Here is a 27,828-nt window from a genome sequence, read left to right as displayed (position 1 = left end):
ACAGCCTCAGATATTTTATGAGTTAACTAGACTTTTGCGATGGGTTAGGAATCTATTCACTTGGTGGGAAACAGATCTAGATTCCAAACCCCGACACTGGCCACTGTGCATGTTTAGCTGAATCTATTTTCAGATTTTTTCCCCCCCGCATGTACTATGGTCTTATAATTTTAGTTTGCTCATGGAAAGATGTGGGGTGGCTTACTACGGATGATTCATCCTCACATTGTCCCATGTGCCCGTTGGTGTGTTCTGTAAGTGCTTGGGAGGAGTGTTCCCTAATTACACGTTTCAGGATGCATTGTTTGTGTGGCCCCACCAGCACCGATCAAGGTGTGCTTTATCGGCCATCTGAAGCCGTTCTGAGTGGCGGTCACCCTGCGGAGAATTACTACCCACCAGTCCCTTGGCCTTCACAAACAGCATGCCCTGCCTCAGCCATAAACTAGACATAATTTTAGCCACATCATCCTGATAAAGTTGATGAGGGCTAGTTTTGCTTCCTCTTTCCTGCCTTGTGAGTCATTTATAGATCTTTCTGTCAGGCTAACCTCAACTGTTTCATGCATTGAGGGTGTTAAAACTAGCTTTCCTAGCGATCAATCACTTCAGGGACACACTGACTTAGAGCAGCGGCAAGCCCTGGGATTTTGCAGTGTGATGGCAAGTGTCTGAGACTCGCCGTTCCTCTTTCCTTCAAGGGTAAATGTTCCTTTGTTGGCAGGTGGTGGGGGTGACAGACTATTTTCAAAGACCATTTTCACCCAGATTCACACTTTAGTTGACAATGTGGTCGAGGAATGCGGTCTTTCCCCTGGGCTCCTCAGAGGTATGAACGCCAAAACTAATATAGTGCTGGGGCGCCTGGGTGGCTCAGTCGTTGGGCGTCTGCCTTCGACTCGGGTCATGATCCCGGGATCCTGGGATCGGGCCCCGCATCGGGCTCCCTGCTCGGCGGGAGGCCTGCTTCTCCCTCTCTTGCTCCCCCTGCTTGTGTTCCCTCTCTCGCTGTGTCTCTCTCAGTCAAATAAAACAACAACAACAACAACAACAAACTAATATAGTGCTAAAAATACAATTTTCTTGGGCTTTTCCCCTTTGTTTTTAATGTTTATACATATATATATATATTTTTTGCTTTGTTGGGATGCATTGTAAATTTTTTCTTTAGATAGTTTGCGTGTAATGCTTCTCAAACGCAGGAGGCTTACATTCATACACTGGCCTCCCTGTTTTGGTGTTTGACATATTCATGGTGGAAATGGCGGGTTATATAATTATATATTTATATGATACAGGGGTGGGCAAACTTTTTCTTCTGCTCTCCTCTTCCTTCTTCAAATGTAGAAACCCTTCTTAGCTTGAGGTCCATTCAAACACAGGCCATGGATGGGGCGCCTGGGTGGCTCAGTCGGTTAAGCGTCTGCCTTTGGCTTAGGTCATGATCCCAGGGTCCTGGGATCGAGTCCCGAGTTGGCTCCCTGCTCAGTGTGGCGTCTGTTTTTCCCTCTGCCCTCCCCTCCCCCCCTACTTGTGCACGCACGTGCGCTCTCTCTCTCTCAAATCTTTAAAAGAAAGAAAAGTGGGGGTGCCTGGGTGGCTCAGTCAGTTAAGTGTCTGCCTTCGGCTTAGGTCATGACTCTAGGGTCCTGGGATCGAGTCCCACATCGGGGTCCCTGCTCAGCAGGGAGTCTGCTTCTCTCTCTCCCACTCCCCCTGCTTGTGTTCCCTCTCTCGCTGTGTCTCTCTCTGTCAAATAAATAAATACATAAATAAAATCTTCAAAAACAGGCCATGGCTTGAATGCAGGCTGCTGGCCAGAGTGTGCGGACCTGTGCTCTAACTTATGGGTAAGCACATGCAGACAGAAAAGAACCCGACGAACATTCCTTCAGTTCTCCAATCTCCTTCTGCTTTCTGGCAACACGCATCACACGGATTCGTGCTCTTTCTGTGGTTGGGATCCGTTCATCTTGCATTCTGTTCTCTCAAAACTGAACACATGTTTCCGTGTTGAGAGCTCACATTCGTGTGGATCACCTACATCTCTAGCCCCCTTGAGGCGGACACCCGCTGCAATATAATTGTACTTCTTTTCATCTCAAGATACCTGTGTTGTATTTGCCCTAGGTAAATACTTCCCCGGCTGTGAATAGGTAATTAAAATTCTGAACCTTTTATGGCCCTGGGATCCTTATCTGTTTGAACAATACTCACCTAGGTGGAGGGCTCACGGGAGGCAAAGGTATGTGAGTTGATGATGACCTGGATGCAGAAGAACCCGGGGCCTGAGCAGTGAGGGCGTGAGTGTAGGAGGTGGGAGAGTCAGGAGGCCCCCCACCAGGGTCCCACCTTCTGCCAAGAATCTCTTTTGAAACTGCCAATCTTGATGACCTGCTCTGGAATTTTTACCACCACAGAGTCCCTCTTTTGTCCCACAGTCCCTCAGCATTGTCCCACAAGGAAGGGTGGGGCGTGGTGGCTTTAGGATGTGTGTGTGCACGTGTGTGTTTGGGGGTGGGTGGACATTGCTCATCAATCTTATTTATTGGCTTAGCAGATTCCTGCATCTGGAATCTCATTCTCTGTAGAGCAGGGGTTGGGGCCTGGGCTCTGGAATCTGGGTTGTGTGAAGACTAAGAAATTGCAAGAATGCCCCCCAGCAAGTAAGCCATCTATAAAGATAATTACTAGGTTGCACTTTCTGCTGCCAGACTTGAAAAATGGGGCGGAATGAGGTCGAAAGACAGCTCTAGCAGCGCCCCTTGGTCCTCGCAGGTTGTAGATTCTGCTGGACTCGCCCTTGGAATCGTCTGGGAATGGAATTATTACTAATTCCCAAAGGGCTGACACATCACTGGCAGCCTTCCGCGGGCAACCGCTTTGTTTGTGGGACTGTCCCTGTGTTTTCTCAGAATTCTGATTTAAAAAATCTCAGAGATCACATTAAAGCAATCATATACGCGATAAAAGCGCCCCAGGAAGGCGCTGGGTTTCATCATCTGTCCCGGGGAGGGCTCAGGGTCGCGGTGCGCAGGCTGTGGGAGCCGCGCGTCCGCTCCCCGACACCTTGGCCGACACCGCCCCCTAGTGGCCGCGCGCCCCGGGCGCTGAGGGCGGGGAAGGCGCGTCTACGCCCGCCCGCCCGTGGGGCTGGAAAATTCCGCCTGCAGAGGTTTCTCTCTTCAGCAGCCTCCTTGCCTGCACTCCGCCGATGCTCTTTCCGTGCCTGCCTCCCCTCCGCACGTCCTCCACTTTCATTCAGTGTTCGCGGGTGGTGTGGCCCGGCCGGGGACCGATGGCCACGGAACAGGGGGGTGTTTTTATATCCACACGGGACACATCTTTATGACAAATTCTATTCTTTGCACATTTTGTTCTAGGGCCATTTTCTAAACCCATCAACAGTACTTTTGAGCAGTTGATGCTGTGAGGACAGGGCAAAGGCCCTGAGGTGGGAAGGGGTTTGGCTCTTAAAAAAAAACACTGACCTGAAGGCAGGGAGGGAGGGTGGGTCGTGGGCTGAGCAGAGGGAATAAGCAACGGGAAGGAGGGCGGGAGGTGAGAGCCAGTGATGGGCAGGTTCCGCAGTTTGCATTTTATAAGAGCGCTAGAAAGCTTTGAAGGATTTTACTTGGTAGAGGAGGGTGGTGGTGGAAGGAGGTTTTCATGTGATTAAAATAACTTTGGCAGTTGGGAGGAGAATGGCCTTCAGGGGCGCTGAGTGTGAGCTAAGAGGCCCCTGGGTTGTGAAGGGAGAGATGGCTGGTGTGGCCCAGTCGGGGGTGGCCCTGGGGACATGGAGGGAGTTCCTAGATGCTTTGGAGGCTGACTTGCTTGGCTGGATGCAATGGGCACTGCCCAGGGCAGGGTCAGGGATGCCCGTCCTTCTGGCTGCAGCAGCCGGAGAGCGGACTGAGATTGGAAAGAGCCTGGGGTGAGGGGTGGAGCATGAGTTCCTCTGGACAAGTGGAGTTTGAGAGGTGGGGTAGATGGTCTGGGGAGGAGGTCTGGGCTCTTTTGGGGACAGGTAACAGAACCTAGAGGTAAGGTTCTTTAGACAGGTTCTGAATTTTCTCTTGGGGTCCAAGGGCTGGGTTCAGTGGGGCTTCAAGAAGGGAGGGGGTGTCCCAGGCATCCCCCACACTCTGTTCTCTGTGCATCTGCCTGATCTTCCTTCTTGCTTTACCCTCTGCCTGGAATGCCCTCCCCCGGGGGCTGGCTCCTGTCCTCCCTTTAAGTCTCTGCTCAAATCCTAAGAAGGGGGCCTCCCGAGCTACAGTTGGCCTGTCTAAGCTCCTCTGGCTCGCATCACTCCATGGATTTCTTTTATGGTTTTTATCGCTGTTCCATCCACCTGTTTATTGACTTATTTTGCCAGAGCTGGTGAGCTTCCCCATCCGATCGCCAGCTCCCTGAGAGCTGAAGCCCCTGCTTTATTCACACTGCCATACTTGGGCCTTAGCGCCCTTCGGGCCCAGAGCAAGTGCTTTACACATACTTGCTGGGTTATGAAATCTGCTCCTGGGTTCCTCAGAGTGCCCAGCACCACTATGCGTGCATCGAAAGTGCCAGTAAATACCTAGGAATTAATTTCATGCCTGAAGACTCCTTTGCCACAGAAGAAAGGGGTGACTGATTCTCTTTCTGCAAGAAAGTTGACTGAATAGGGACTCAGGGAAGGGGGCAGGGGCACAAGTCAGGGCGCAAAAGCATCACCCCGTGGATGTGGACGGTGGACAGCAGTAACCCGGTGCTGACCAGCCCTGCATCTGTGACACCACTTCCCACCCCGGGATTCTCTTCGGGGCAGAGATGTCTTTAAAGTAAGACTGATGTGAATGGACAGATTGACTTGTAGGCTTTTCCGATTTAAACCTGGAAATATAGGGGTGCCTGGGTGGCTCAGTCGGTGAAGTGTCCGACTCTTGATCTCAGCTCAGGTCTTGAACTCAGGGTTGTGAGTTTAAGCCCCACGTTGAGCTCCATGCAGGTTATGGAGACTACTTAAAAACAAACCAACCAACCTGGAAATACAATGTCCTAACTGTGGTGACAGATAAAAGGATCTAGGAAATGCATAACAGGGTTGTTTTTTTTTTTTTTCCTGTTCTCCACCCCCTTTAAAAAATAGTTTAATAAATAATTTCATGTAGCATATATCCCGCCATGCCTGGGGACTCCACGTGAACCCCCCTGCTGGCCCTGAGGAGTCAGGGTCTGTCACCCTCAAAGTCACCCCAAACACCTTGGATCCCTAATCAAGGAACCGAACCTTCCCGCCTTTGTTGTGTAAAGTGTCTTACAGGAATCGGATTCCTTCCACGGGGGATTGTGCGCTGTGTGTGATGTGAGGCGCTCTGACGCTGGGCCACCCGGCCCCTGAGCAATCCCAACTGCTCTGTCCACATGCTGGAAGCAGACGCTTCCATCCCAGGTGTGGCTGGGTAGCATAATCAGCTTAGATATTTACAGAACAGTTAATTTCATCACTAAATGGCTGGAGGTTGAGGAGTCTGTCTGAGGTCAGCCGCCACCCTCTATGGACCCCCTTTTCTTCCCCTCTAGGTTAAGTTTGAGCAGGGCCCTGGGTGGCTCTCTGCCCAGGCCAGGGAGTGTGTGCTGGACACTGTCTTGCCACCTGTGGCCAGTCTGATATGTGTGGGGGACTGGGATTGAGACACCTGGGCCCCTCGGAGATGTGTTTGCGTGGCCACTGCCTTTCTCTTTGCACCTGCTAACCTTACCCTCACAGTGGCAGACCTCCTCACTCTAGCAGGTGAGCAAAAAAGAGGCGGGGGCAGGGGGCACAAAGGTGTGATGCTTTACTTTATTGAAGGGAACCAGGCTGGGGACGGAGTGAAGGAGGTGTCCAGGACCCGCAGGAGCTCCAGCAGTTGGAGATCTTCAGCTTCTAAGTCCTAAGCACACGTTGGGCTCTTTAAGATTATGCCCTAAAACAGACACACACCAAAAAACCCCAAGACAACAGTGAGCGAAACTCAAAGTTAGAGCAAGATGTCTGCATGCAGAAACTTCAGTGTCAGTTAAGAGGTTCAGTAGCTCTGGGAAGAGCTAAGCTTGTAAGAGTTCTAATTATTTCTCAGAAGCCTCTTAAAAAGCGTAAGATGACTGAGTCTGCTCCAAAGGGCTAGAAAGGGCTCCAAAAAAATGGGGCGAGGCTGCAGCCGAGGGACTGGGTGGGGGGGCGGACCCGCTGCTAAGCGGCACAGAGGGAAGGGAGCTATGTACCATGAACTTTAGGATGTTCTCCGTGGTGTTTGAGGGTAGGGTGTCCACCAGACTCTTCAGCTGGATCATCGCATCTTTCATGTCGGCGTCTGGGAGGAAAAATTCAATCGCAGCCTCGTAATTGGAGAGCGTGTCCGTGAAGAGGGTTCTGGTGACATTCAGAAAGCTCAGGCAGATCTCTGCAGAAGCTGAAGCACAGAAAAGAGAGAGCATGCATGTCCAGGCCCTTTTCCAAGCTGACCAGCCCCCTGGCTGGACCCGCCCCAGAGGCAAGCAGGCGGGCCTGTCAGCAAGAGAGAGCAGCCTTTCTGTCGATGGGATGGTGTGGAACGTGAGATCTGGTGGTGCTCCACGCCGTTGGCTCTTTGGCACTGTGGGAAGGCTTTCCGGGGTTGCAGCCAGCTTCTCGTGGCTTGCCCGAGCCCTCCTTGTACTTCCTGGGTTGGGGTGGGGCAATTTGCCATTTGTTCTTTCTGTTAGAGCTCCAGGTGGAGGACTGATAAAAGAAGCTGCTGATCTGATCTTTTATGCAACAGTGGGGGTTTGGGAAGGGGCTGCTGAGGGTTTCTGGTTGTTGTCCCGCCGGAAGCATGCCTCTTACCCGTGGTTAGTGATGGTCTGAGCCACTTGCCACGGGGGGTGGTGGGGGGGCAGGGGGCAGAGTCAGGCTCTGGCAGGAAGAAATACTTGTCCAGGCCAAGAGCAAGCCCCTGAACTGACCCGGGAAGAGGTGTGCACCATGAGCACTGGGCCCCTGGGGTGCACTCACCTGCCCACCTGCCTCTTGTGTCTACGCCTGGCCTCACTATGTTCCTTTCACCCGTAGTGCTCCCCAGGTTGTGCTCCCTTTTCAGGCCTCTGCCCCAGGAACATGGGGGAGAGTCACTGCTTCCTACGCCCTGAGTCTCGGTCCCCGTCCTTGAATTCTCTGCCTCGTGTGCAAGTTCCGCTTCCCTGCCTGGACTCCAGGGACCCCCAGAATGGCCACTCCAAGTCAAACCCCCTCCGGAACTTAGAGCCCTGCTTTGCAACTTACTATGTCATCTGGCAAGCTACTTTCTCTTTGTGTGGCTCCATTTTCTCATCTGTAAAATGGGAATAATATCCCTATTTCATGGGGTTATTGTAAGGATCAAAAGGGGTTCAGAACAGTGATTGGCACACTGTCAGTGCTGAATAAATGGGGATATTATTATTGTTATTATGACATGTGTGCAAACACACAAATACACAAAGGCATCCCAGATCCACCCCTTACCATGTTCCAGCCCTATCTTGCTGAGCCACCAGCTCTATGCACAGCACTGAGATCTAAGTAACATACAATTGACCTTTGAACAACACAGGATTGAACTGCATGGGGCCCCTTACGTGTGAATTTTTTTCAATAAATGTATTGGAATTTTTTTTTTTTTTGAGATTTGTGACAATTTGAAGAGATTCACAGATGAACTGAGTAGCCTAGAAAAAATGAAAAAATTCAGAAAAGGTTGGGTCTGATTGTCAGAACGCAGTATATAATACATACGACATACAAACTATGTGTTAATTAGCGGTTTATATTATCGGTAGGGCTTCTGGTCAACAGCAGGCTGTGAGTGGTTAAAAGTCAAAGGTTACAGGCAGATTTTTGGCTGTGTGGGGGGCAGTCAGCGCTCCCAACCCCTGTGCGGTTCAGTACATGTCAACTGTACATGTCAGTCCAAAATGATGTTATTTCCCTTTAAAGACAAATATCTCTACACAATAGTTGTCTCCATTGCCTCTTGGTTTTGGTTTTCCAGCTCTTCTGCCACTCCCCAGGGTCATCAAACTTATCGCCATGGGTGTCCTGAAACTTTCGAAGTGAATTAATTGAAATTTGCTAAAAAACTTTTTGTTTGTTTGCTTATTAAAAGGAGTAGAAGAGGCTGATACAGAGTAAAAACCAGGTAACTCAATTACCAAAAGATCAGGGGACTTCCTCCCTCCCTCTGTCCTTCCCTCCTTCCCTCCCTCTACCCCCCCCCCCGCCCCCCCCGCAATTCCTTTCCTCTTAATGACAGCTGCAACTATTCAGAGACTCCTAATCCTTTTGGCAGAGGACAGAAATGTTTAGAAAACTCCACTCTGGGTTGGCAGTTTCCCAAAGGGAAGATCCCTTTCTAGAATATTCCTCTCTGCCCAGAATGGGTGACCTTGCCTTAGCTTGGATTTCTTTTGGAGACATGAGGCTCTGCAGCTCCTTCTAGCCGCTTCGGCTGCCAAAGTGGTGTGGAGACCCCAGACCTGAGGGTGGCACTGTACCATGGTGTCTTGGCATCTTGGGGGTCTCTTGGAGAGACTGGGCTCTGAGGAGCTCATCATTCCTATTCTGTTGGCCATTGAACACACACATCCATTACGGGATCTCCTCCATTCCTGCCTCCAGTCTGTTCCAACACTGCAATTCTGAAGTTGTTGGCTACGGAAGATGGGATCCCTTCCAGGTTTCCTCATGGGCTCAAGGCGCTCCCCAAGTTCCCAAGATGGCCCTGTTCACAGACCCGGCTTCCTGGCTGGGACTCAGTGTTCCAGCTAAGCAGCTGCCCCCTGAGCAGAACTGGGAAGCAGAACTGGGGAGCAGGAAGGGTTCTTGAGCCTGGCTTGGGGGAGAGGGGCTCTGGGAACTCACCAGGGCTGCAGCAGAGAGCCAGGGTGGCCAGGGCGAGGATGACAGCGAGCTTCATGGTGGACAGGAGGCTGGCGAGTGAGGCGCTGGCCTGTGTCTGGATCGGGTGGTCTTGTGTGAGACATGCCCATCGGGGTGCCTTCTTAAATGCTCCAGGCTCTACCTGGAGGGGAGGAGGAGGGCAGGGCCTGGGCTCTACTGATGGGACCACACTATTTACTTGGGTATCAGCTTGGTGGGAAAAGTAAATATTCTCTTTTCTCAACCCAGTTTCTTTCCTCATTGGAACTGAGTTTACACAATGGGCACTTGGATGGGGAAACACAGAGTCCTATGTGGCTGCCACAAGGGGACTCAAGTCAGAGGGTGTGGAGAGCCGGCAACCTGTGCCACTCTCATTGAACCTGAGTGCCGGGCCAGTCCAGATCAACAGAGGCAATTGCAGAGTCCACCTGGACCCATCACCCCAGGAGAAACTGAGGCCTAAGGCCCCTCACACATGGTGCCATGTGGGCTCGGGACTCCTGATGCTCCATCGGGCACCTGCGATTGCCTTTCCAAAGAAGGCGACCGGAGGGTCACATGGACCAGAGCATCTCTGTGGTCAGACTCGGGGGAGACCCTGGACTGAAGCATGTTGACAGAGGAAGGTTTTCTCCAGAAAGCTCACGAGAAACCTGAGCCTCAAATCAGACTGGAGAATGTACTGGCCTGGGCTGGGTCTGTTGCCACCCCACGCTGCTCTCAAGTCCTGCCCTCCTGGTGGTCAACTTCATGGGCACTTCCGGCCTTATCTTGCTTGACCTCTTAACGGCCTTGACCCTCTTGACTTTTTCCTTCTTGAACTGTTCTCTCTCCTGCATTCCCACGGCTCTGTTCTTTCCTGATTTCCTCCCCGACCGACCATCCTTGTTCTTTAGATGTTTATTCTTTACTGACTGCGCTTCCCTGATGGCGGTTCCAGACTTCGGCCGTGGCCCCTTCTCACCTCCCGCTGCCACATCTGTGGCTGCTCCCATCCTCTTCCAGTACCCGCGCCTCAGGACACAGGCCTGGCCTGCTCAAAGCCAACTCCTGATCGGCCTCCTGTCCCTCGCTTGCGCTCCTGGGCCATCCTCAGGAAGGCCAGCAGAATGATCTTTCTAAAACCAGCCGATCATGTCAATTCTTCTTGGAACCCTTTGAAAGCATCCTTTTGCCAACGGGGCAAAATTCAAGTGTGACCTACAAGGCCTTTGTCCACTTACCATTTGAGCCTCATTCCCTCACTTCCCTGCATAGTGATTCAACCTTGTCTTCGTGTTTGTGGATTCGGGAACATCCCATGTGTTTCTTCATGCCTTTCTACCTTTGCACAAAGGATGCTTCATGTCCGAATACACATCTCCTGCCTTGTCTCCTTCTCCAAATCCTGTTTGTACTTCAAGATCCAATCAACTGTTCATTCATTCATTCATTCATTCTGAGCACCTACTACGTGCCAAGGATTGTGCTAGGGGTTGGGGATTGGGGTAAATATGGAGAAGCATTGCCTGAAGCCCCTCCAGAAGAGCTTGTCACCTGGCCGTGAGGAGCATGGTCGGCAGAGAGCCTCTAGATACCTGTCACTTTGGGGTCTGCCCTGGGCACATAACACTGCCCCGCTCAAGGTCACACCCTTCCTGGGGCCGCTCCCTTCTGGCGGCCAAGCAAGGACGGCACTTCTGCACCGTGTGGAACCACTCAGGTGGGCGACACCGACTCCAGAGCTTCTGGCCCGACCGGCTGAGATTTTGCCAGGCCCACATCGCCAGCCGGCTTTCCCTCTGCCCAAGTCTGCTGCGGCCCCTTCTCCACACAGTTACTATCCCTAATGGTGGTCTTACCCTGCAGATTCCGTCTCAGCATCGGCTTCCATGGCAGCATCGACCCACAGCAGGGAGGCAGAGATGGATGAGGCAGGCCCAGGTCCCTAACGCCGAGGAGGTTCGTGCTGGTAGTGGAGACTGGCAAGCAGGCCGTGAAGCCAGGGGCTCTGGGGGAGCTAGGGGAGCACGAAGCATGACATGGGGTAGAAAGTAGGTGGGGGAGTCAGCGGGCAGTCACTCCGAGCAGGTGACTCCCTACCGGTCGAGGGGACACCCAGCACCCAGGCCCTCAGGTGGGAAGAGCCAGGGTGTGCCCGGGGAGCACAGAGGGGCCGTTGTGCCTTCAGTGGGGAGAAGGGACCCAGATCTCGCAGGGCCTCCTGCTAAGTAAGGTCTCTACGCTCGCAGTCCTGGGAAGCTCTGGAAGGGGTTTCTTTTTTTAATGCTTTAAAAAATATGTTAAGGGCGCCTGGGTGGCTCAGTTGGTTAAGCGACTGCCTTCGGCTCAGGTCATGATCCTGGAGTCCCTGGATCGAGTCCCGCATCGGGCTCCCTGCTCAGCAGGGAGTCTGCTTCTCCCTCTGACCCTCCCCCCACTCATGTACTCGCTCTCTCTCATTCTCTCTCTCTCTCTCAAATAAATAAATAAAATCTTTAAAAAAAAAAATAAAAAATATGTTAAAATACACATAACACAAAGTTTCCCATCTTTATCACTTTTACGTGTACAGTTGAGTGTATTAAATCCATTCACGTTGTGCAGCCGTCCCCACCCTCCCTCCCCATGGCTCTTTTCGTTTTACAAAACTGAAACTGTCTCCATTAGATACCAACCCCTTCTCCATCCCCAGCCCCAGCAGTCTCCGTTCTACTGTCTGGCTCCATGATTTTGATTACTAAGTGCCTCCTCTCTATGCAATCCCGCAGTCTTTGTCTTTCTGGCTGGCTCATTTCACTTAGCGTAGTGTCCTCAAGGTTCATCCATGGGACGTATCGCAGAATTTCTTTTCCTTTTAAGGCCAAATAATGTTCCACTGTATGTGCAGACCACATTTTGCTTATCCATTTGTCGGACACTTGGGTTGTGTCCACCTTCTAGCTATTGCGAATAATGTTGCTATGAACATGGGTGCACAATTGGGAAGGTTTTAATCTGGAGAGATGTGGTCTGATTTCCCTTTTGATGGGATGCCCTTGACTACTCTGCGGGTGGGGGCGGGAGGGGGAGGGGATGACAGAGCAGCTCAGCAGAAGGGACGGTTGGACGAGTTGGTGGCAGTGGGGTGAGGGTTTGAGAGACACCTGGACAGGCTCAATGCTGGCTAGAACAGAGCGGGTGAAGCAGAGGGAGGTGACAGGGTGAGCCGGGCGGGTTTCTGGCTGGGACAGCTGGGCGCATGGGGGGCTATTTCCTGACAGAGAGAATTCGTCAGGTGGAATAGGGTTGGAGATGGGGACCGAGTGGAGCCTTCTCCGACCTGCAGTTCCCGTGGCTGATCTCGCACTACTATACCCCTCCATTATGAGCTCCCCATATAGTGTTTTAACTGTGTGATTCTTTTTTTTAAAAAAATATTTTATTTATTTATTTGACAGAGAGACAGCGAGAGAGGGAACACAAGCAGGGGGAGTGGGAGAGGGAGAAGCAGGCTTCCCGCTGAGCAGGGAGCCTGATGCGGGGCTCGATCCCAGGACCCTAGGATCATGACTTGAGCCGAAGGCAGACGCCCGGTGACTGAGCCACCCAGTAGCCCCTAATTGTGCGATTCTTTACTTGACTCTTTCATGTCACTGTTGCTAAACAGGGAGCCATGGCATGAATCACTGCAGGAGCCTTGCTCGTCATGTGCCCTGCTCGTCATGTGATATCCAGAGGCCACAATGAGGCTCAGAGGTGCCTAAAGACGCTAAGAGCACGAATTCCAAACTAGCCAGCCATGAGGACTCGCTGAGTAAGCTGCTGTGTGTCCAGACGATGCAACACCAAGCAGCTGATAGATCAGGAGAGGAAGATCTTCTGAACTAAGAGGGGAATGATCTCCACGGCAGACTGCAGAGGGAAGAGAAACAACAGCAAGGCAGAACAGAGTAAAAAAATACCTGGATGAAAAAAGAGCAAAAAGGAATCCACGTAGGTAACTGCTTGTGTATGCATAAAAGCTCTCTGGAAGTAGCCGTGGAAGAACCATGCGGGAGGGAGACTGAGAAAGGAAGCTTTTCGCTTTCAACATTTTGGTGCCCTTGGAATTTGGAATTGTGTAAATACCTTATCGATTCGAAACTTTTTTTTTTTTTTAAGTAGGTTCCACACCCATTGTGGAGCCCAACACAGGGCTCGAACTGATGACCCTGAGGTGAAGACCTGAGCTGAAATGAAGAGGTAAATGCTTAACTGACTGAGCCATCCAGGCGCCCCTCAAAACAAATTTTTTTTCAAAAGATTATATTTGGGGCGCCTGGGTGGCGCAGTCGTTAAGCGCTTGCCTTCGGCTCAGGTCATGATCCCGGGGTCCTGGGATTGAGCCCCGCATCGGGCTCCCTGCTCAGCGGGAAGCCTGCTTCTCCCTCTTCCACTCCCCTTGCTTGTGTTCCCTCTCTCACTCTCACTCTCTCTGTCAAATAAATAAATAAAATCTTCGAAAAAAAAAGATTATATTTATTTATTTATTTGAGAGAAAGAGAGAGAGAGAGTGCACAATCCAGGGAGGACAGAAGGGGACGGAGAGAGAGAATCTGAAGCAGACTCCTCACTGATCGCAGAGCCTGATGCCGGACTCAATCTCACCACCTTGAGATCATGACCTGAGCTGAAGTCTAGAGTCAGAAGCTTAAATGACTGAGCCACCCAGGCGCCCCTCAAAACAAATTTTTAAAGGGAGAACAGGTCTGACACCTGCCACAGCATGGATGAACCCTAGGGACATTATGCTAAGTGACGAGCCAGTCACAGAAAGACAAATGTGGTATGACCCCACTTATATGAAGTCCATAGAGGCGTCAGGTTCATAGGGACAGAGAGTCGAATGGGCTTGTCAGAGGCTGCAGGGGGAGGAGAATGGGCAGTTATCTTTGTTTCATGGGACAGTCTCAGTTTGGGGTGGTGAGAGTGTCCTGCAGGTGGATGTCCTGCAGGTGGTGAGAATGTCCTGCAGGTGTCCTGCACTCACACTGCATCACAGTGTGAATGTCCTTGCCACCACTGAACTTAGCACTGCAAAATGATGAAGATAATAAATTTTGTTATATGCATTTTACCACAATTTAAAAAAGTAATAAAAACGGTAGATAATAATAAAAGAAAATGTAATAAATAATAATGTAAAATAATAAAATAAAAAAGTGCAGAACGGGTTTTAGAATTGGGCTGAGTTGAATCCCCGACCCATCGCTTACTGGCTGTATTATCTTGGGTCAAGCAGGTAACCCCTCTCTGCCTCGATTTCCGTGTCTGTACAGTGAGCATGGTACTATTATCTGTGGCACATTAAGTGGTGCTGGCGTGGCGAACGTGCTCTGTGAATGAACCTTGCCAACTATTGTATTTGCCCGTCTCCGCTGGGAAGACCTTTCAATTTGGAGTTTCCTTGTCCAAGTCTACACGTGAGTGACCAGAGCAGGGACGCTCTCCTTCCATGCTCAGCCTAGCTCATCAGGATGAGCTTTTCTTTTGTTCCAACTACTGTGCTGTGTCCACCACATGCTGAGCTGCGAAGGCTTAGCTGCCACCCATGTTCCTGACCTGACCCTGGGGCAAGAGGTGATAGGTGAGCTTACACGAAGAAAAAGGAGCTCTGAGGTCCACTTGTACATAAGCTGTGCCAAGAGGCTTAGAATACCCAGGGGTATCTTCATGTCCCCTGAGTTGTAGGCTTGTAGAGCGAGGGTCTCCCCACGTGTTCTCCCCTGAAGCAGGGAGGGCTTCCGGACACATGGCGTGACCGCCTGGGGACACAGTGGCTGTGCAGAGAATGGCCTGATGAGTGTCATCAGGACAGTTCATCGGGTCAAGCATCTTAAAAATGCAGCCTTTGTGAAAGACTTCTGTCTGTGCCATCGAGGGCCGTCCGTGCTCTTCTCCACGGTTTGTTGGAGGGGAAACGTGCATGTCCTGTTCTTGTTCCCAGCATCTCTCTCTGGAGGCTCCTTTTCTGGTTCCTCTGTTCCTCCATGTTCCTTCTTCCTTCCCCTCCCTCCCCTCCTCTGTATTCTCTCCCTGGGCACTCATCCCTGCTCATAGTTTCAGTTACTTCCTACGTTAAGACAACTCCCTAATTTTTATCTCCATCTCAGCGTTCTTAGAACTGCAGCTTTGACCATCCAATGCCCGCTAGACAACCTCACCTAAATTTTTCAAAGGCTTTCAAACTCACTTTGTACGAAGTCAAACTCATGATCTAAGACTGGTAGATTTTTCCCCAGGATTCCATATCTCAGCAAAAGACCTCACCACCCAATTGGTCACATAACCTGGAGACACGTCTTTGATGCCTCACCCTCCCTGGGGTCATCTTGACCCAGCCCCATATCCACCACCAAGGGCATGGGCTTGGACACAACTCTGAGAGTGCCCCCCTTGCTGTTCTCTGAGGGCCCTTCCAGATCTGTCAATCGACCACCCAGGTCCCTCTCTTTCTCATCCAACTCCTTCTGGGGCCATCAGCTCTGGGCATCACAGTGGGGTCCTGAGGCTTAATTTATTTCCTTTTAGTTTATTTCCTTGGACTATAAGGCCCTATCGTCAAGCTGCAGAATTCAGCTTTGGGAATATCACAGATTCATGATAGGTTTATTTGAAGGACTCCTTATCTAAGAGGTAAAAAAACAAAACAACAACAACAAAAAAACAGCCCTCTGAAAGCTGAAAATAAAAAGCTGTTCATTATCAAAAGAAAAGAAAACAAAACCCCCACGATATGAAATACTGCCTTCCTCCTGGGTCTGACTCCATGATCCAGTGATCTGCTCTCTTGAGGCCAGCCCATCTTTTGGGCTCAGTTTCAGGTGTGTGAGTCACATGCTGGACCCGCTGGGGCACCCCGAAACCCCCCAGTGCTGCCCCTAGTGGGTCAGTCCCTCTGTGAGCTGGTGGAAGGAGTGGCTGGGGCCTGCGCGTCTCCCAGCACATCACCCACAGCCTTGGACTCTGTTCTCTACATCTCACCTTCATGGTTCAAGGCCCTGGGAACAGAAGAGCTGGCTCCTGGGTCGCTGAGGAACCTGACGTCTAACATCTCTCCTGCCATTAGGAGGGTCTGCCATGGCCCTTGGACAGTCAGCCCCTGCTGTTCTCGGGGCAGTGGCCTTCCAGGTATGAGGCTGGGGGTTTGTCTCAGTTCTGGGTGGGACCTGGAGGGCCACCACCAAGTGTCTTAAGGCAGGTTCTTCCATCCTGGTCCTTGGGAGAGCCCTGCTTGGCGGTGGGGGGTGTTTCTCTCCCCTGCCAGGGAGCCTACAGAATAGCCACTTTGATTTGCTGTGTGCAGCAGTTAGGTAAAAAGTGTTAGTCAAGGCTCAGAGTTTCTTAGACTCTAACACCTGCTCCTCAAATCCTTAAACCCCACACACTGTGAACTCCAGGCCAAAACCCTCGAGCCTGCCTTAGCACAGGGGGAGGGCAGGGAGCTGCTGTTTCCGGCTACACTGGGCAGTGACCCAGTCACTGTACAAGGAAAACTGTTTGAGGGAAGACAAGCTCCTTGGTTATTAGCGCTGTAGACATGGCAGTGAATGTGCATGGTTCCTGCCAGAGCCCCCCCCCCCCCCCCCCCCGAACTGTACCCTGGGTTGGCTGTGCTTGCGTCCATGTGAGCCCTGACCCCAGGTTTGCTGGAGCTTCAGGGCCAGGGCTGGGGGAGTGGCCAGGGAGTCTGCCTTGGAGGGTATGCCTGGTTCTGGCTCATGAGAGGAGCAGGAGAAGGAGCCTCAGCCAGAGCCTGAGGGTCCCGGGGGATCCGGAAGTCCCCCTTGGGGACTTGGACTATAAAACCTTAGGCCTGCTGGTCCTCCCCCCGATATTCAGGGTGTGTGTGTGTGCACGTGGTGCTGGGTTGGTGAGTCATGTTCAGTGCCCCTTGGGGAGCCTCTGCAGGCCCCATTTAAGGGTCTGGTAGCAATGGTGGGTGGGAAGGCTTGGGCCAGCAGGTATGGACTGGGACCAGATGTTCAGCCCCTGGGCCCAGTGCTTGGTGTATCCTAATGAGCAGGAAGTTGGGGTGCCGCCTATGCCGGCATTCGGCTTCCTGCAAGTCCCAGCATGGCCCAGAAAACAGGTTGGAGGCCTGGGTGGGCCATTCTGATCCTATCCATCTGGCTGGGTTGCTGAAGGGGGACTGGTCAGGCCACAGGTTCATGAGATCAGCTCATGGGGTCAGCTCATTGGGCAAGCTGCAGAATTCAGGCTCCTTCCACCCTGGGCTTCTGGCTCTGTGCTAGCTCTGGATGCAGCCTCTGAGCAGAGCAGATTTCCCCTTGTGGGTTTGGTTTATTCTCTTCCACCTTGGCGTCTCCTCGGGCTGATCCCTGCATTGACCCAGGAGGGCTTGGCAACTTCCGGACATTCCAGCCATTTTGGCCGCCAGCCATGATGCCTAGGACATGTGAATTTTTTAGAGTGCCCCCCCCAAATGATCATGTATCTACTGGCTCCAAAATAGAAAAAGAAATCCTCAAAATTGTAATTAATAAGTATTTATTTAGGTAACATCATTTCAACTAGCTTACTGCAACTCGGTTCAACTATGACCTAGCTTTATGTAGAAGCAATAAAGTTTAACTGGTATGAACAAAATGCATAATGTATTCTCAGGCTCAGAATTATTAAATTTATACAAGCCCCTTCAAAAGTTTATTACCAGAATTATGCATAGTGTGAGAAGTGTGTATTTTAATGTGTTTGATATGATGTGGGGTGGGAACATCAAAACTAGGAAGGTCTCACGTCCCGCTCTCCCAATGTCTGCAGCTGTGGGCCTTGCAGAGCACAAGCCACCATCAGAACAGGAAGAGAGGGATCAGAGCGAAGAAACGCCCCACTTTGTCTCTGGTCCCATCCTCTGATCTATCGCTAGAACGTTCCATTGGCCTAACCAACTGATATTCAGCCAGCGAGGGAGCCCCACTTTTGTAGTCCATAGGGGCAAGCTTCCTGGGGGCACAGAGCAGATCAGAGAAAGGCAGAGAACGGACAGGTGGGGTGAGGGTCAAATATAGAATAGTGGTATCATTCTAGACATATAGTTCTGGATCTTGCTTTTTTCACTTCATGTTATGTCTTGGATATCTTTTGAAACTTTGCTCTTATAGATATACTTGACTTTTTTCAAATTACAGAATATCCCTTTGTAGGATGTCATATAATTTGAGTTCCCGGTACCTTATTGATGGACGTCTGTATTTTTCCCAGTTTTTCTGCCATTACAAGCCGCACCCGGTGCCACTTGCTCTGGGGACTTGCCCTGTAACAGAGATGCCTGGATGCAGACCTGCTGCTGCTGTCGGGTGATGCTAACTCTCCAGGCTGAAGTCTGTCTGTTCCTGCTGCAGAGGTCGGGGCTGGGAGATTGGGAGCAGGAGGGCGCGTGTTGATGGCAACTGCTCTGATTTCCCACGGGAGCCTTGGTCATTTTCCCGGGGCAAGTTGTCCCTCAGCCCCAGACCAGGGCAGGAGTCGGCAGAGATGCTGCTGGGGCTGCTGAGAGCATCCTCTGGGTACCCATTGCCTACCCCACCTGGGAGTCGGACCCAGGCGTGAAGTGACCTGGTGTTAGCTGTTTCTGGAGGCTGAACCTGAGAGTTTCAGGGAGGGGTGGAGGTGAGTCAGGCGGTGACCTGTTGGGGATCAGAGCCCTTTCTTCGCTCCCCAGCCAGGCAAGCAGATGAGCTGAAACCTGGAGGGTGGGAGGGTGGAGCAGGCCTGGGACCTGGGGCTGTTCCCCGTGGAGCCTGGCAGAGCCGGCCGGTTCTTTGCTCTGGGACAAGCCCTCTTGAGGGGTGGGGACAATGGAGTTGATGGAAGTCCCTGTTCTGCGGGTGGAAACTGGCTCCCCTCCACTTTACAGGCCAACTCTGGGGATTTGGGCAGCGGGCTGGCTGGGGGGTTGACATAACACACAATACGATTCACTTCCTGCCCTTTCCCAGGAAGCTTGCTTAATTCTGCAGGTTCTTTGTTCTGTGGTGAGTCACCCAGGTCCTACCTTTTGTGTCTGTCCTCTCTCCCCTTCCCTGCCTTGGGCCTGTTCCCACCCACAGATGTGGCAGTCCACCACTCAGGCCCCTCTGGGTGGGTTGTACGGCCCTGCTCTCAGCCGTCCTGGGGGACATGAGCCACCTTGGTCAGCAGACATGGGTTGGTCGGCCGCGTGGCTCTGCAGGGCTGCAGCTGTCCTAGATGCACAGGGGCGGGGGCGGGGGGCGGGGAGAAGACCACCTCGAGCTCCCTCTGGCTCTTAGTCTGAGGCAAGGGGCGTCCCACCCAAGAGGAGCCTGGTGAGCCCCTGGCTCTCTGTCCCCCAGACAACCACCTGTGATGTCCCCTCTGGGCACCACATCACTTCGGCTCCAGCGGGGTAAGGCCGGCTCTCAAGGACAGGTGTTCACACAGTGCATTGGGGCTTCCCTTATTTATCTATCATCATCGTCTTTTTCGACCTATTTTTATTTTAATATTATTATTATTTTTTAAAGATTTTATTTATTTGACAGAGAGAGACACAGTGAGAGAGGGAACACAAGCAGGGGGGAGTGGGAGAGGGAGAAGCAAGCTTCCCATGGAGCAGGGAGCCCGATGTGGGACTCGATCCCAGGACCCTGGGACCATGACCTGAGCTGAAGGCAGACGCTTAACTGACTGAGCCACCCAGGTGTCCCTCTATCTATTTTTATAACTAAAATAGTTACATTTTATATTTATGTTTATATATTTTATGTAATATATATTATGCAATGCATATTTATCTCATAGACGTATATAACATATATATTGCATATAATTCATAATATATAATATTTATATTGTAACTAGAATAACATGTAATTTATTCAGCTTTCATTCTGTTAAGGGGATGGAAACTTAGTCATGGTTATTCCCTCCCACAACCTCCCCAGGGTCATGCCTAACTTCCAGGCGCTTGTGCGGGATTGAGAGTCGGGGGGATTTGTGTCGGTGAGGGCATCTGGAGCTTGATGTCCCCCATCCCTAGCCCGTGATAGTACTGTTGTTTGTAGTGGTCTTATTGTTGTTTTTGTTTTTTTATTTTTAAAGATTTTATTTATTTATTTGAGGGAGAGAGAGAGCACGAGCAGGGGGAGGGGCAGAGGGAGAAACAGACTCCCCGCTGAGCAGGGAGCCCCACTCGGGACTTGATCCTGTGACCATGGGTCTCGATCCCATGATCCTGGGATCATGACCTGAGCTGAAGGCAGACACTTAAAGGACTGAGCCACCTAGGCGCCCCTAAATCCTCTTCCTGCCTGCACCTGGAGTGGGCTGCAGCCTCTGGTTTCAGCAGGGGCCACCGATGCTTGGTAATGCTTGCTCTTCTCAGGCAATCCTTTTCTGGGTGGGGGCTCTGGAATCCTGGCTCTTTACACAAAACCAATGCCTGGAGGTCTTTCCTTTCCTCCCAAGGCCTAGGCTTTTGAACTTCAAAAGCCAGGAAAAAGACTTCCCTTCCTCTGCCTTCCTCTGCCTCAGCCCTTCCTGGGGCCGCCTGAGTCAGGGGAAAAGTAAAAAGAGGAAAGGAAAATAAGAAGAAAAATAACATAGGTGAATGTTTCAGGAACTCTCCACTGAGGATCGCTGGCTTGAGCCTTGGGGCAGTGGGGTGGCACAGGGCTGCTGCATCCCTGCCCTGGTGGTGAGCCCCCGGGTGAGGTCCTGGCTGCCTCTTCAGCCCAAGGCAGGCTGCCGAGGCCCCGGACTCAGAGGTTCCAGGTGGTTCTCCGCAGCTGCCTCTGGCTTGTTCTTGCCTCTGTGATCTGGAAGGGACACAGGGAACATCTTCTCCACCTTCGATGTTCTGGAGAAGGTGGTCTCCGGACAGGAGAGATGCTGTTAAGTTAGGAGAGGTTGCCAAAGTGAGGGGCAGAGACGGCACTTGAACCCAGGCCCTGTGATGCTCTGCCAGGGGGTGGGGCGGGGGGTGCCCTGCTGTGCCGAACCAGAGAGCAGAGTTTGGCCCCTGCGGTTTATTGCTCCAGTCGTAAATGCACCCAGGCTCCTATGGGCAAACACGGGTCTATGCTTTTATGCTCTGAATCTCACGGACCCTTGGGGCCGTAAAAACGCTGAAAAACAAGCTTGGCTGGCTGTAATTGACTTTCCTCTAAAATCACTGGTGGGTCTTTTCCAGGTAGATCCAGAATGCCAGGAAATATAACTAGAGAGCACGCATCCCTCGGTCCCGGAGGCTGGAGTCAGAGAGGTGCAGGTTGGGCAAGGGGACAGTTGTGAGCGGCCTGCCCCATTCTCCCCAGAGCAGCCAGAGTGACCTTTTAAAAATGTCAATCAGAGATCTTGTCACTTCTCTGTGTAAACCCCTCTTGGTTTCACACAACACTTAGAACGACATCCCAAATCTCCCCTGGACCACACGACCCAGAGTGATGGTCCCCACGTGTCCCTCCAGTTCCAGCTTGGGTCACTCCCCCTCCCTGTGACTCAGCCCCTGGTGGCACGCTGACCTCCTTATCCCTAGGGCACGTGGGAACCCTCGCTGCCGGACCTTTGCTCTGGCGTTTCCTCTGCCAGGGCACTCCACCCAGATTATTTCTTGATCACACCTTCTCATTGTCAGAGGTGTCAACCCACACAGCTCTTCTGCAGATGAGCCTTCCTGATCACCTGTGCCTCCCCCCGTCACTCTGGGTCCCGGCATCTAGTTTTCTTTCCTTCTGAGCCGTCACCACCATCTGTGGGCTTGTGTTTATTATCTGTCTCTCCCTAGAACGTAGGCTCCATGCTCAGCGGTGATTCTCTGGGGCCCAGCACATAGTAGGTGCTTTTTAAGTATTTGGTGGCTGAATGAATGGGACTCTGAGCCTTTCACCCTGCAGCCCTATGTCCAGGTGTCCTGCGAGCACTGGTGGGGAGGATGTGTGTAGCACATGGAGGCCGGCACATCCTAAACCCGAAAATATTCATTGTTTTCTGTGACAATTTTTGCACCCCAGGCTCACCCAGAAGCCTAGCCTCAGTAACTTCTCCCATTCCTGGAATGCGCTCAGCTGTCTTCCCCCATCTCCGCGTGCTGGAATCTCTCCGCTTACAACCCCGCTAGCTGTACTCCTTTCTTCCCTTCAAGACCAGGCGAAGGGCGACCTCCCGCTGTCTCCCCTCGCCCCTTCGGGGAGAATAGGTCCCTTCTGCAGGCAGCGCGAGCTCAGTTCTCTCTCTCTCTCACCAGGTAGGTGCTAATCTGGTCTCCATTTCACAGATGGGGACACTGAGGCTCAGAGAGTCGCCCTCAGTCCCCTAGTCAGCCAGTGGAGCGAGCTAGGATCTCCACCCAGGGAGGTTGACCCAACCTGATCTACACCCCCTCTGCTGACGCCGGCCCAGTGGCCTCTCCCCTTGCTTGCCGGGCTGGTGTCTGTCATCTGCCTGCAGGGACCCGAGACCTCACGGACTGTCCTCACCTCCAGGCTCTGCATCCTCCTTGCTGTTCCTGGACCCTCAGCACACTGTGAGTCTCAACAACGTTGCTGGTGGGATTGAACCTAATTCTGGCCCTTCTTACCCCACCCCAAGCACCTGCTCTTTTGGCCTCTTTCCTGGGGCGGAGGTGGAGGAGGCACCATGATTTTCTTCATCTTTTATTATATACGTGGATTATTTATGTATAATTGACTTACAACATTATGTTCAGATGTACAACATAATGATTCGATATTTGTATCTATTGTGAAATGACACGCCCCCCCAAGACGTCTAGGTAACGTGTGTCACGGCACAGAGTTAAAACATTTTTTTCTTGTGATGAGAACTTTTAAGATCCACTCTCTCAGCGACTTTCAAATGTGCAATCCAGTGTTATTAACTGTATTAACATGCTGCATACTACTTCCCCATGATTTACTGATTTTATAACTCAAAGTTTGTACCTTTGGGTCCCTTCATGCATTCCACCCACCCCTGATCCCCACCAGTCATCTGTTTTCTCTATTTATGAACTGCTTTTTTTTTTTTTAAAGAGTCTGCTTTTTTAGATCCCCCCCTTTTTAAAAAGATGTAAGTGAGATCCTACAGTATTTGCCTTTCTCTGCCTTATTTCACTCAGCATAACGCCCTCAAGGTCCATCCACATTGACATAGATGGCAGGATCTCATACTTTTCTTTGGCTGAGTAATATTCCAGCGTGTCTATAAATCTTTCTCTATCCACTCGGCCAGTTATTTCCATACTGTGAATAATGCTGCAGTGACCATGGAGTCCGGCTATCTCTTCGAGTTAATATTTTCAGTTTCTTCGAATATACCCAGAAATGGGATTGCTGGACCATATATGGCAATTCTATTTTTAAGTTTTTTTTGAGGAACCTCCATGCTGTTTTCCACCGTTATATTCGTTGAATGAATGTGAAAGATCCCTCTGACTGGACTCCTGAGCTTGGGCTTGTTCAGATGGATGCCACCCCACACTCACACCCTCGCTTGGCCTGAGCCCGGCTCTGCCCTGGGCCCCACAGGCCCTGGTATCATTGAGGTGGGAGAGGCGGCTAGAGGGATGGCCCCCAGCGGGGAATCCTGGGCTGCTGAGTGGGAGCGCCCTAGACTCCCAGTGCTGCCTGTCCCCCTCCTCAGCGAATCACCACTCCCGTCCGGCCTCCGCCCTGCCCCACTCCCATCTGGAGGCCCCGAGCTCCCCTCGAGCCTCTGCCAAGAGGGCCTTCACCGTGGCTGGGAGGTGATCCCTCTCCCCCAACAGCAAGGGGACCCTGAACCCGGGGGACCTGATAATGGGGTCTGGGGCCGTCCCGGTGGGCCCAGCCTCCGGCTGTGGGTGGGAAGGGGGTTGTGAGCGGGGCTGAGACACAGGCTGTCGCCCAGCTGTCCTCAGGTGGTTACTGGTTGCTAGCTGGGGAAGTCACATCTCTCCAAGCCTTTCCTGTCTGAAAAACGAGAGTCGCACCTGGTGGCTAGGGTGTCAGGGCTCGAGGGGGTTAGTGGCAACACGGTTGGTCTTGGCCACTTCTTGTTCTGAGCCCTGCGGTCTGGCCCGGCTCTGGCAAGAGGCTCTCCTCAGTGAGGTCCTTCTGCCAGGAGCTGAGCTCACGGGGCGGGGTGGGCCTCAGGGGCCACTTATCAGTTGTTCTCCCTTTCCTGGGAGCTGGCCCAGAGACCAGCGGGAGGGCGTCTGCTTTTCATCGGCTGCCTCTAATTCCTTTGGCATCTCAGCTTGTCAGGAGGAGGGAGACGCACTTAACCGGTTGTGGCCCAGCTTGGTGCTGAGGAAAGAGCGCTGGGCTTGGAATCCAGCAGCGGGCTTTGGAGGCTGACTGGGCCACTTACTGGTTGTGAGACCCGCGTAGGGCACCCATTGCCTCTGAGCAGCGAGGGGCCCATCGGAACACGGGAGTAATTATTTCTGCTCTGCCTACCCCCCCCCCCAAAGCAGAAATCCACGTGAAAGTGCTTGGTAAGCCATGTAAAATATGAAACGGGGGCCCCTCTTTGTGTCGGCATTGCCGTGGAGGGGTGGGGGTCCTCTGCCCAGGGACTTCGCCCCACACAGGAACAGACGGGCCTGCAGGCCCAGTGCCTGGCCCCTCGTCCGGAATGGTCAAAGCCAACTTTTGGGTCCGTGGAGCAGAAGCCCATTTCAGGAGGTGCCGGCTGGTGGCCCTGAAGAGTGGCAGGGGCTCAGAAAAGGAAGAGTTCACTCCGCTTGGTGTGGCTTGGGAGCAGAATAGCACAATGGCAGTAGCTAGCCGTGCTGAGAGCTTGCTACATGCCAGGCCCACGGCTAAGAACTGTCCACGTATTAAGTAGTTGACAACAGCCCTCTGAGGGAGGTTACTGTTATCTCCCCGTTAAAACATGTTTTTAAGGGTGGAAAGGCATTTCGGGAGAAGGAGTAGGATGTGGAGAGGCCTGGGGAGCCTCTCCCATCCTGGGGGCAGTGGGCCGTCCTGCCTGCGGCCAGGAGGCCTTGGCCTGGTGGGGCCTTGGCAGCCAGCCACGGGCTGGAGGTTTGAGAGAGTCAGCCCAGGAACTGTTGGAGGTTCTTGTGTGACCTAATCCTTGAGGGTGGGTGGGATGGGGCTCCTGGGAGGAGGGCAGGGGCCTTGATGGGCTGACTTCGGGGCTGCAGAGTCCACAGAACAAGGAGAGGGGTTCCTCATTCTTCTGTCTTCATTCTGGCCCAGCAGCCACCCAGGGAGCCCCCATGGGGAGCCTTGACTTTGAGACGGGCTCCGAAGCTGGGCTGTGTGTGGCCCGGGGGCTGGGGCTCTCAGAGCCCTGGGAAGCTAGGCTTGCAGCCAAGTGGCTTGAAGGGGGTCCTCCATGTGGCAGCCTGCACCCCATCGTGGGGCTGACCCCAGGAAGGCAGGACAGCCTTGCTTGCCTAGAGCTTTCTGCCCGCACTGGAAGGACAGTGGCGCCTTCCTGGTCTGAGCCCCCTGCACAGCCTGGTCAGGGGGGGCTGGCCCAGCTGGGGACGGGGCGGTAGGGTGATGGGGCCTCCGTGATTAGAAACAGGAAGCAGGGCTGGAACCTCTTCTCCCAAATAAAATGAAGTCCGGGAAGGCCACCGCCGAGTTGGTCACGGTGGAGGCCTTGCAGTCTGGAGCTTCGGGTGCCCGCAGGCCCGTAGGGCTCTGAGGTCTGCGGTGGAGTAAAGGCAGGCGTGTGGCCCTCCGGGGACGGGCGGCCTGTGTTTCTGCAGCACCTCCGAGGGAGGACTGCGGGCTGGGAACGCTGGGTGTGCGTGGGGGGGATTCCGTTCTGCAGGGCGCCCCACCCTGCGTCCTGACCATTTCTGCTTTGAGGCAGTGGACAAGCATGCTGGAATGTGGGCCCAAGACAGGGACAGGATAAGAAAAGGCTTGAGGGAAGGGGCAGAGTTTTTTAGTCATGAGGCATCCAGGGTGTGTTATCTGTGCGAAAGCCAGAGATGAGATCTGAACAGAGATGGCCAGGAAGATTGGGGAGGCCCGGGGCAGGAAGGCCAGATCCGGGGTGAGGTCACCAGGGAAGCATGTGAAGCCACAGTGAGCTGTGGGCTGAGTAGGCCCAGGGGCAGGGAGGGGAGCAGACGGAAGGGAGGAAAGGAAGAACTTGGCCTTTCTTACTTTGTAAAAGATTAAGTACTTGGTGTCTGAATGGAACGTTGGGAGAGAGAGTTCAGGAGTTCAGCCCCCCCAGGGATTTGGCGCTGGATGGACAGTGGGACATTGTTCTGGAAGGCGAGGGAACCGCAGCCTTTGTTCTCACTCCACTTCCACAGTAAATATTCCCGGATTTGGGGTGAGGCCGGCATCCACCTGTGCTAATTAGGCGGTAAATACTTGGGAGAACGGCCCTTTGCCTGAGAGGCACTTGGGGTAGCTCTTGTTCATTGTCTGGTAGGGCTGGCCTCGGGAAAGATTGAAGGGTGAGCACAGCCAGGAAGGGAAAGTGACCTGGGAAGGGGCCACTGTTCCTGGTGGCCACACAGGGTGAACTCGATCCCCACCTGCTCTTCTGACGCCAAGTCACTCTTTGCCAAACTTCTGGGTCGGGCCTTGTGCTCTTGGCACGGCCCACATTTCCCTTTCCAAAACCTTGAGCTCAGTCCTGTTCCCACAGCCCGGCTCTGGAGGCTTCTGCAGCAGAAGGAAGGCCACGTTTGTGTTCGGAGCGGCCGGCCCGGCCCCCAGCATCCCTGCCACGCGTTCTAGCCAAACGCTCACCTGGGAGGAGGTGTGAGGAGGCGTGAGGAGGCGGTGTGACCCTGCCTGGCCCCAGGTCTTGACGGCCTCGCCAAGTCACAAGGGCCGAACTGGGGAGAAGAGCCAAGGGGGCACTGTCACTCATCCAGACCAGCCGCAGGATTCGGACATACCTGTCGTTGGGGGGGTTTTTTTTTTTTTTTGAAGAAACTGCAGATATTCGGATATTGGCTATTACATAGGAATGTATGGATTGGATGGAAAGGTGGATTGTTAACTGAAAAAAGGTTTTAAAAAGCATGGATAGTATGATTTCATTTTGGAAAACAGACTCACGAGTACACAGTAGGTGTTAAGAGCAGGAGTCACTGGGTGATAGGAAATGTTTCCCCTATTTTTCTCTTGTTTTGGTGGATCTATGTTTTCTCGTAACTTATTTAGAAATTGTTATTTCTGGGCGCCTGGGTGGCTCAGTCGGTTAAGCGTCTGCCTTCGGCTCAGGTCATGATTCCAGGTCCTGGGACCAAGCCCCGCATCGGGCTCCCTGCTCGGCGGGAAGCCTGCTTCTCCCTCTCCCACTCCCCCTGCTTGTGTTCCCTCTCTCGCTGTGTCTCTCTCTGTCAAATAAATAAATAAAATCTTAAAAAAAAAAAAAAAGAAATTATTTCTTCCAACTTCTACAATGCACATATGCCCCTTTTACTTAATTACAAGGTTATTTTTAACTTAAAAACGCTGACTAAAAAATTGCTACCCTGGAAGGGAACAATCCAGGGGATGCTTGAACCAGAGCATTGGGTGGTGGACCCTCAGTCCCATCTCAGAGGTTGGGAAGAACCGACCTCTTTTCTGCTAGCTGTAGTTTAGAGCCAAAACCCCATCCAAGTTCTGCACAGAATCCAGAAAGTGCTGATATTTTGTAGAGCAAAAAACAGTTAACTCTTGAGATGATCAGTGACCGGAAAAAAAGAAAAAAAGAAAAAAAGGGAGTGAGAGAATCCCAGTCTGCTTTCCTCTGTCAACTCCATCCATGCCTGCCCCTTCTTGCTCACTGTCTGAAGATCCAACTTCACTTTATTTTATTTTTTTTAAAGATTTTATTTGAGAGAGAGAGAGACAGTGGAAGAGGGAACACAAGCAGGGGGAGTGGGAGAGGGAGAAGCAGGCCTCCTGCTGAGCAGGGAGCCCGATGTGGGGCTCGATCCC

At 52.4% G+C, this 27,828-nt stretch overlaps 1 protein-coding gene across 1 annotated transcript; it reads right to left on the bottom strand.

Annotated features, from left to right (window-relative positions):
• Positions 1-2,217: 2,217 nt before the first annotated feature.
• On the bottom strand, positions 2,218-8,960 carry SCGB1A1 (secretoglobin family 1A member 1). Its single transcript, XM_032414807.1, has 4 exons — positions 8,906-8,960; positions 6,253-6,440; positions 5,748-5,772; positions 2,218-2,288 (listed from the first exon to the last, which is right to left on the bottom strand). Exons 1-4 carry the CDS (start codon positions 8,958-8,960, stop codon positions 2,218-2,220), a joined length of 339 nt encoding a protein of 112 aa, XP_032270698.1.
• Between the last annotated feature and the right edge of the window lie 18,868 nt (positions 8,961-27,828).

The sequence above is a fragment of the Phoca vitulina genome, unplaced genomic scaffold, assembly GCF_004348235.1.
Source record: "Phoca vitulina isolate PV1807 unplaced genomic scaffold, GSC_HSeal_1.0 scaffold16, whole genome shotgun sequence".
Lineage (NCBI taxonomy): Eukaryota > Metazoa > Chordata > Mammalia > Carnivora > Phocidae > Phoca > Phoca vitulina.
The sequence above is the reverse complement of the archived record's forward strand: the minus strand, read 5'-3'. Positions and strand labels throughout refer to the sequence as shown.

Excerpts from the sequence above, each read along its gene's own strand:
- SCGB1A1 (XM_032414807.1), bottom strand. The coding sequence starts at position 8,960 with ATGAAGCTCGCTGTCATCCTCGCCCTGGCCACCCTGGCTCTCTGCTGC. Across the intron at positions 6,441-8,905 it reads GGCTCTCTGCTGCAGCCCTG|CTTCTGCAGAGATCTGCCTG; the intron begins GTGAGTTCCCAG and ends TCTGTGCTTCAG. Across the intron at positions 5,773-6,252 it reads AGAACATCCTAAAGTTCATG|AGTGAGGAGGTCTGCCACTG; the intron begins GTACATAGCTCC and ends CTCACCTGCTAG.